The sequence below is a fragment of the Rattus norvegicus genome, chromosome 3 (assembly GCF_021556685.1).
Source record: "Rattus norvegicus strain SHRSP/BbbUtx chromosome 3, alternate assembly SHRSP_T2T, whole genome shotgun sequence".
Taxonomy (NCBI): Eukaryota; Metazoa; Chordata; class Mammalia; order Rodentia; family Muridae; genus Rattus; species Rattus norvegicus.
In genome coordinates, this window is record NC_141536.1 from 69712879 (window position 1) to 69722744 (window position 9866).

The 9866-nt window shown below is 35.5% G+C and overlaps 1 protein-coding gene across 1 annotated transcript; it reads right to left on the bottom strand.

The window, feature by feature from the left end:
• Positions 1–408: 408 nt before the first annotated feature.
• Positions 409–1353, bottom strand: Or5ak24 (olfactory receptor family 5 subfamily AK member 24). The gene is given in 1 exon segment (NM_001000283.1): positions 409–1353. A coding segment is annotated over 1 exon segment (945 nt).
• Positions 1354–9866: the final 8513 nt, after the last annotated feature.

Consider the following 9866-nt stretch of genomic DNA (forward strand, 5'->3'; position numbering starts at 1 on the left):
TAGATAGGAAGGTTTATTTAACATCAAGATTATTTACAATAATTTGAACAGAACTGGCAATGGATATCATAGTAAATAATTTAGAGAACCGTTTAAAGAATGGGTATATAATGATCATTCATTTTGATAATGGCAGTGTACAAGTAGGAATTTTCCATGTACTTAAATACATTTGAAATAAGAATTTTTCAGACAAACATTTACTTCTTGGTATTTGAATAATCTCTGTGAATATACTTCTCATCAGAAGTATGAGATATTTTCAAATGTTCTAGGGAAGGAAGAGTCTCTGGACAGGATTTCAAAGATCAGTGTTTTCAGTTTCAGCATTACTAAATAAGCTACACTGATGGTTTGTGGACATCCTGGATGAATAGTCATCTACTGGATAATATGATGTACTGAATTTTAATAATTTAAATCCAATTTAAGGAATTTTTTCCCTGTGGCTTTTATAGCATCTTTGACTTCCTTGTTTCTCAAGCTGTAGATGAGAGGGTTCAGCATGGGAATCACAATGCCATAAAACACAGAGGCCACTTTCATGTTCTCCTCGGAATTGTCCGAATGAGGCTGTAAGTACATGTAGGCCAGGGTTCCATAGAAAATGGTGACTGCTGTCAGGTGGGAGGCACACGTGGAGAAGGTTTTCTTCCTCCCTGCAGTAGAGGACATCTTTAGGATGGCGGCCATGATGTATATGTAGGATAAGATAACGATCAACACAGTGAATGTCAGGTTAAATCCAACAAAAACCAAAATTAGCATGAAGTTAGTATCATTGTTGTAGCATGAAAGAGTGACAATTGGGGGGATGTCACAGAAAAAGTGATTGACCTTTGACTTACAGAAGGACAGTGAGAACGTAAATCCTGTGTGTACTGAGGAATTTATTGATCCCATGAGATAAGAAATAGCTACCAACTGAATACAAACTTGTCGAGACATGATTATGGGGTAGCGAAGGGGCTTACAGATTGCCACATACCGGTCCACTGCCATAACAGCGAGGAGGTAACAGTCACTGGTTGCAAATATAGCATAAACAAAGAGTTGTACTACACATCCCTTAAAAGTTATTGATTTATCTTCTACCATGAAGTTCTGCAGCATCTTGGGAGTGATGGCAGATGTATAACAGATATCAACAAAAGCCAGATGCTGTAAAAAGAAATACATGGGGGTCTGAAGTCTGGAGTCAGTGTTGATGAGAAGGATCATCCCAGTGTTGCCCACCATAGATATCACGTAGATAACAAGAAACACGATGAAGAGGATACACTGAATATCTCTCTGGACTCCAAATCCCAGAAGATAGAAGTCAGTGACTTTGGTGCCATTGTCTTGTGCCATAGCTACCAAGAGTCTATAGGTGAAAAAGAAAAGGAGTAAAATAAGAAAGAATTGTTATCAGATTTAAGAATATTCTCTTATATATTTATTTATTATCAATTTTCACATTCCAGATTTTATTCCCCTCCCGGTCCACCCTTCAACCGTTCCACATCCCATACATTCTCCCTGTGCCCCACATCTCCACCAGATTGTCCCTCCACCCATCCCACCAGACCTTTAAGTTCTCTGGGGTTTCCAGTATCTTGAGGGTTAGGAGCATTTTCTCTGACTAAATCCAGATTGGGAGTCCTCTGCTGCATATGTGTTGGGGGCCTCATCTCAGCTGGTGTATGCTATCTGGTTAGTCATTCAGTGTCTGAGAGATCTTGCAGGTCCAGGTTAATTAAGACTTAATTTTCACTTCATTCTTTACTTTGATATTCACAATAACGACATAGATAAGTTTGTTGCTTTGCACGTGTATTTTAGTAATAGATTCATCTAAATGACTTCATAGAAAAGTCAACTTTGAAAATACAACTATAAGAAACACATATGTCATACTTTTCTACTCCATTATATAGGCATTTGTGTTTGTGCATGGCAATACACAAATAAAATGTTGACTATGTCAAGAAGCCTATATAATTTTTACAAATTTATTTATTTATTTATTTATTTATTTATGTATTTATTTATGTATTTATTTATTTATTTTTGTTGTTGTTGAAACACTTTATTCAGAGGTTTGGGGAAAGGTTGTAGAAGCCCATGCTGTCTGCTGCCTGTACAGGGCAGACTTTAGCGATATCCCCGTGGCTAAGAGCCACATTTATTTTTTATTAGTTTATTAATTGTGCTTCAAACTCTTGAAATTAGCAGACAAACCTTTTTTTGGGACATTTATAAAGTCTACACAATTTTGGTGGCTTCATGATGTTTTTGTACAACTTAGGTGATGATTGAACACTGTAACTTTGTGAAATGTTTCCAGAGGTAGGCTCTGGGGAACACAGTGAGTTTAAAGTAGTTCTCCTTCCTAGTGTATATTTCTTACAGAGTACTTGACGTGACTTATAATTTTGTTGATTTATGTCACTGAATTTTAGGGATTTTCATTTTTATAAGTAGTTTACTTCTTAAAGATTTTTTAGAAGCCCTTGGTCCTGCCAAGACTGAACCCCCAGTGAACGTGATTGTTGGGGGGAGGGCGGTAATGGGGGGAGAATGGGGAGGGGAACACCCATAGAGAAGGGGAGGGGGAAGGGTTAGGGGGATGTTGGCCTGGAAACCGGGAAAGGGAATAACGATCGAAATGTAAATAAGAAATACCCAAGTAAATAAAGATGAAAAAAAAGGTTTTTAAAAATTAATTTTAGTGTGTGTGTGTGTGTGTGTGTGTGTGTGTGTGTGTGTGTGTGTGTGTGTTTGCAGAAGCCAGGAAAGAATTTTCAATCTCCTGGAGTTTGAATTACATGCACTTGTGAATTCACAATATAAGTACTGGAAACCATACTCATGCCTTCTGAAAGAGCAGCAAGTGCTTTTAATCCTGGAGCCATCTCTCTAGTCCTGGTCTGTCTTATTTTAAAGTGATGTTGTTTCAATGAAATGTACAATAAAAGTTTTTGAATTAAAAGTCATAAATATATGATTTTGTAACAACAGTATACATTTGTACCTCAAAAGATGGAATCAGTATTGTTGATTACTGATTTATGAGCATCAAGAAGATCAAATGCTAAGCCAGCTGTAGGGGAAGCTTATGATTGACTACATTTATCTTGTAGAATTCCTAAAGTGTTCAGGGATTGATATTGCTAGTTCTCCCCATAGAGGACCAGAAGAAGTACTAAAACTATCAGCATCAATTCAGAGCCCTCTGAAAAGCAGATCACTCACAGACTATCAGTTACCACAGACAACAGAGCTTCTGTTACTTACCGTGTAAATACTCAACACTGGTCACTAGATATCCCAAGTCTGAAGACAGAAATAAACACCACGGGAAAAAGCAGGAAGTATGATTAAAAAGCATTATCTTTTGACTCAAACAACTCAGCAAACCATCAACACCTTCTCCAGATAATAAATGGAAATAGAACTACTGATGGATATATGCTAGTGTCAAAATAATTACTGAAGAATATATGCTAGTGTTGAATACTATTATTATTTTCATTCTGTAGCATACTCAACAGAGTTTTATTTTGTTCATATAATTATAATTCAATAGACTTTTATTGGTAAAATGTTATCCAATTTATGTAATCAAATAATCATATATTCAAACATATATTTATATTTCTACAATATATTATATAAGTATACTTAATATATAAAATATAATATATAAATATTTATTAAATTTATAATATATAACATAATATATAAACATTTATAGTAAATATATTTACATATACAATATAATTATAAAATTAAAGGAATTCCTTATGAATGAACAAATTTTACTCTAAGTATACAAACACACACACACAATACATAAGTGCAACTGAAATATGTTCCTGCAGAATACATCAAAATTAAGGGTGAAGTAAATGTTATGTAGAAATTTGATTTTTGACTTATCTTGAATGACTTATTCCTTAATGTCAGATATAGATAGCATGAAAACAGAAAACTACTCCCCAGAATATCATGTCAATATGAAAGCAAAATATTTAAAAAACCAAAATATCAAAAGTTTAATTTGGACACAGATACAGAATTACATACACAATCAAGTAAGATTTAGTCTATGATTACTCTCTGATGTGGGAACCAATCAGTGTAATCAAATACATTCACAGCAGAAAGAAGAAAAATAATCAAATAAATTTATGGATAAAGACATTTGGAAAAATTCAACACTTCTTCATTATTGTATGTAAAACCTCCTAATATTTCTTACTCAATGCAAAAAACCTACAGAAATTATCACTGATGATTAAAGACTAAATGCCTTCCTCCTAAGATCAAGAACAAGGTGATTATATCCTCACTCCTGTTCTGATATTCATCATATTTCGAAAAGTTCTACCCAGCAACACATTTCAGGAACTACAAAACAGTACCATCCTAGTTGCAAAAGCTACATTGCTCTATGTTAAGGAGCTGAAGAAAGTTTACAATAAAGGTGACCATATGAACAGCAATAGCATTTTTATACTGACAACAGACTTTCTATACTTGCCAATCCCAGTGGCTGCTTGTCAAAGACTGGCAATTTCTGGCTATGTGGGTTATATGCCCTAGTATAGTACCTATCACTGTTATTTGCAGAATTGAAATAGTATTAGAGCAATTTCCAATGGCCTACCATTATACCCTTAGTTTAATGTATCCCAGGTAACTTCTCTGATGGTCAGAGAAGTTTCTTTATTCAGTGGATGGCTAGCAACACATCCAATTGTCAAAGGTCAGAGGATGAGAAATTATAGAACTCTCAGCCCTAAATAACACACCGCCATAATGACCTCTCCTCCCATGGCTCTGGGATTGTCAAGAAAGAGGGAGCAAAAGAGTAAGAGCCAGAGGCAGTAGATGGTAATGAGGAAACTGTTTTGAGACAACGTAACAGTTGTACATACGAACTAACAGCAGTTGTGATACAGAAGCAAAGGACCTGGGGTAGCTTAAGTCAGACAAAGTCCCAGCATGGAAGCAGGGGTTGAACATGAAGTCAACTCTTAGTTGAGGAGCTATTGACAAATGGATGGCTGCTGAGAGCGGGACAGTCAGTTTTCTTTATGGCTGTGGCCCCTAGCAGGTTGACCATATTCTACTAGATGACTGCACATGCACAAGTATTTGGGTAACACAAACTGGATTTAATGAGTTTTACAAGGTGTATGTGTGTGGGGGCAAGGTTAGTAAAAAGAGGTGTGGATTTTGGAGGAGTTGGGGGAGAGGCTAAAATGTTAAAAATACATTGTATAAAATTCTAAACAAATGATTACAAAATGAAGAAAAAATTGCATGCAGCACTCCACTTTTTTCAGGACTTTTTTTTTCTCTAACTCCTCCATTGGTGTCCCCTTGTTCAGTCCAATGGTTAGCTGTAAGCATCTGTATCAGTAGGGTTCTGGCAGAGCCTCTCAGGAGACACCCATATCTGTCTGGCTCCTGTCAGTAAGCACTTCTTGGCATCACAATAGTGACTGGGTTTGGTGGCTACATATGGGATGGATCTCCAGGGAGGGCAGTCTCTGGATGACCTTTTCTTCAGTCCCTGCACCTTTGTCCCTGTGTTTCCTCCTGTGAGTATTTTGTTTTTCCTTCTAAGAAGGAACGAAGCATCCACATTTTGGTCTACCTTCTTGAAGTTCATATGATCTGTGAATTTTTTCTTAGGTGTTCCAAGCTTTCAGGCTACTACACCAGACTTCTCAACAGATCCTGGACAGATGTCATACAGACCCTAAGAGAACACAAATGCCAGCCCAGGCTACTCTATTCAGCAAAACTCTCAATTACCATAGATGGAGAAACCAAGATATTCCATGAGAAAAACAAATTTACACAATATCTTTCCAGGACATTTTAAAAAATGCTGCTATGCTAACCAACACTCCAATATTGGAGGAACAGGCACATAATAAAAGCACATTAGGGCTCCCAAGGGTAAACAACACAGGTGTGTCCATTAGATTTTGATTAAGATGCAAAATCACTGAAAAATAATACTGCTAGATTATTTGACTATCATTAGGATGATGATGTATGCTCAATTGAAACAGCATACTACATAAAATAACTCCACATACACAATATATTTAAATATACAAATGCAGTCATGAAAACTTACAAAAGTAGGGTGAGTTTTATGTCCTCCAGCTAATGAAGAATTCCATGACATTCAAAGTAAAATAGATAAACAAAAATAAACAAATAAATCCTCAAAATTTAAAGTTTAACTTTTAAAAAACTTGGTTAAGAAAATGAAAGCTTTAGTGTGGAGTTGCTGAAAAAAGGTTTTATATCTAAGCCAAATAAACCACTATTCCACAGAGAATAAAAGAAAAACCAAACTAGAAAATAGAAGAATATAGGAAAAGACTATTGCACCGGGGGAATATATGTATGAATTCATGAAAACCACTCAGGCTTCATTAGCCATTAAGAAGGTGTGAATTATCAACATGATGGGTATCATACCAGGCATGGAGAGATGTTACTGCTCAGCCATCACCATTGCTAATGTAAAAACAGTGGCAAAACTAAAACTGGCAAAGACTTGGTGCTATGGGTCTTTTATAGATTGTTGTGGGCATGTAAAATGTCATAACTATTCTACAAAAATAACTTGGAAGTATTTAAGGAATCCAAACACACAGTCCAGTCCGTGTACTCACAGCCAATTTTGCTTACACAAAACTTATGCTTATGTCAAAATGTGCAAAAAAATTTTTTTAAAAAGCTTCATTGGCAATAATTTAAAAGTGCCAACAGCTAAAATGTTCTTTAGCAAACTGTTGGTTAAACAAATCTCGTTATATTACTCTATGAAACAGCACTTAGAATCAGAGAGAGAGAAACGTGGACAAATGGTGACTCTCTATGGTAACATCTAATTTGCAAAGGTCCTATAGTATATGATTTTACTTATGACCTTTTCAAGGTGGCAAGATTTTAAGATAAAGATGAGACTAGTGATTGACTTGAATTAGAACTAGTAGGTGGTTGGGGTAGTGTTTTTTAAGTGGCAGATGAGAGAGATCTCTGTTGGATATTTGATGTCTTGGCTAACATGAAGGATCTGGAAATCTATCTAAAGAAGTGAGAAAATGCCATATAACCATATGGACACTTTACCAGCATCAAAGCTCTGGTTATTATGCAAGCCTAGGGTTATTACATAGGATGAAATCGTTGGGGGAGAATCAGCCAAGGGTATGGGTGGAATTTTCTGAATTATTTTTAAAATATCCTGTGACTCTATCAGCATGTAAAACCTGAAAAGAGAGTTGGTAGAAGAGCATAGAGCCAGCTGTGTTTGTTGTAAGCACCACACAAGCAAATTTATGCAAACTTCTCAGCACAGGACAGGCACTGAGTGAGTTCACCCAAATGGCTGTGATAACACATGCCAAACAGTGATGAGTTGACTCAATTATGTTTCTTTACCTTCTTTCCCAGGAAGTGCTCAGCCAGATGAAAACAAACCCCTTCACCCCTGATGGAGTGCATCCTCAGAGCTTTGGTGAGACATGCCGGGGCCCTGCCTCCGTTCTGTTGCTTCCTGTTCACACCGCAGTGATCACAGCTGATGTAGAGAAAAATGACTTTTGATTTGTTTTGTTTCGTTTTACTCACACTGGAGTTGCTTCTGGATTTTTCTCTCCACAGTTGTGTGAGGTCACTGTCAACTAAAGCTTCTATGTTTCTTCCTCATCAGGGAGTTTATACCTGAGGCCTAAGGGATCTATACTCTCTTGACAATCTGAGGTCTCCAGGGCTTACTAGGAATTGGATAAACAATAATCATTAGTGATTACAAAAATTAGCATATATTAATCATAATAAAGGATTTCATTATGATAATTTTATATAAACATTTTGATTATGTTTGTTCCCTATTAACCTCTCTTGTCCCCATCCACTCCTTCTGTTTCTCTTTAATTTTTTTAGTCATTTCAAATTTATTTAAGTATTTGCACGATTGTGTGCGTGTGTGTGTGTGTGTGTGTGTGTGTGTGTGTGTGTGTACCTTTGAAGATGCATATGCCAGTTAGTGAGTAGAGGACAAAATGGAGTATCAGGTCCCTTATAGCTTTAGAGTCAAGTGATGTAGACTTCCAGCTTATTATGAAAGGGCAAGACTCTGAACTTTTCTCCTTATGAGCAAGTGAACCTAACTGTTGAACTATCTTTACAGCCCTCTTTTGCTCCTAGATAAGTCATTTTTGACTAGTGATTTTTTTCTGTATAAGGCCTTTTAGTTAATGATACTTTATTTCTAGAGAGGACAAATCTTTCTCATGCTTGTCTTTAACAATAGCTTATAATCTGTGGTTATGAATCAGGTTCAGTATCCTTTCCTGTTCAAGGATCTCTATTTATGAAGATATCAGTGTAGAGATAAAATACTTGTCAATGTAATCAGTGAAAACATATCAAAATCTAATCTAAATCTCTCCATTTGGTCCCCATTGTGACTAAGAAGGAAAGTGCTTTGTAACATCACATTGAATATTTGTATTTATTTTTAAAATCACATTGCTTCTTCTTTCATTTTACCCTAAAAGGTTCTTTTTTTTAAAATTCAGCTTTATGGAAAGACATTTTTCTGCCTGCACTTAAAAAATACTTCTTTTGTGATTTTAATATAACTTCATAACTTCTCCCTTTTTCTCCTTCAAAATTTTTCGCATCATGTACCCCTCAGTGAATTTCTATAGATATTACTTGTCTTGACAGCCATTATCTATATGACTTTCATAAATGCATAATAGTTTCTAGACATTTACTTCTCTATGTATTTTATATAAAGGAAGTTTTCTTCCTAGGGCAAGAAAGAGATGGAATAATAATGAATAATAATGAGGGCAATTATTGAAATAAATAATTGCTCTGACGTGCTAAGAACGTAATACCCATGAGAATGTATTGGGTAGAAAATATTACCTGAACCATAAGATAATATTAAATAATAAATGTATTTATGTGTAGACTTCTGTAGCAATTAGAATCAAATTTATGATGGACTCCATTGTAGAAGATTTAGGAAGATTTTAATATTAATATTGATTATATAGAATCAGATGATTTTTCTGTCCATAAAATATGTGAAACAATATTTTTAAAGTTTTATGTATATTTCTTAAAATTTCAAATAATGTCTATAATATTTCCCCCTGAGAAATGTAAGTTTCTTTTTAAATGACGTTAAATCAATAATAAGTTTTAGGAGTAGGTCTTTGGATATTTTCCACATTCTAAGATATTACATATTGATATATGTAGCGCTGGTTCATAGCTGACCATGTTTTTAGTTGTGAAAACTGACTGTTAATACTCTGTAAATTTTAATTAATGCTGGAAATTAATAAGGTAGCAGTTATTCTTTAACCAGCTAGTACTCCAAATAACCACACAGACCTTTTTAATATTTCAAAGCTTAGGCCTTAGCTGGCAAGACTCTCCACTAGCTTATTTATGCTAACTCTATCATCTCTCTCCTTGCAACCACATGGCTAGCTATACCTTTCAGGTCCATAGTCATGTTTGTCTCCTGGTGAAAAGGACTTCCTCTTTCTTCTTCCCAGAGTTCCTTTCTCCCTCCCAGGAAGTCCTTCCTTTCTCTGTGCCTAATTAGAGGCTTTAGCTTTTTATTGACCAAATAACTTGGGGAGCAGGGTTTGCACAACAAAAGCTGGTATTATGAGAATTTGTTTTTGGGGTAGCCAGATCTAGGGGTGCAGAATTTAGCATTTGAATACCTCGTATAAGAGCACCAACCCCAACATTTAGTTTCAGAATTATTAAGTTGTGGAAACACATGTTCATGAGACACTTTTGTGGTCCCTGTA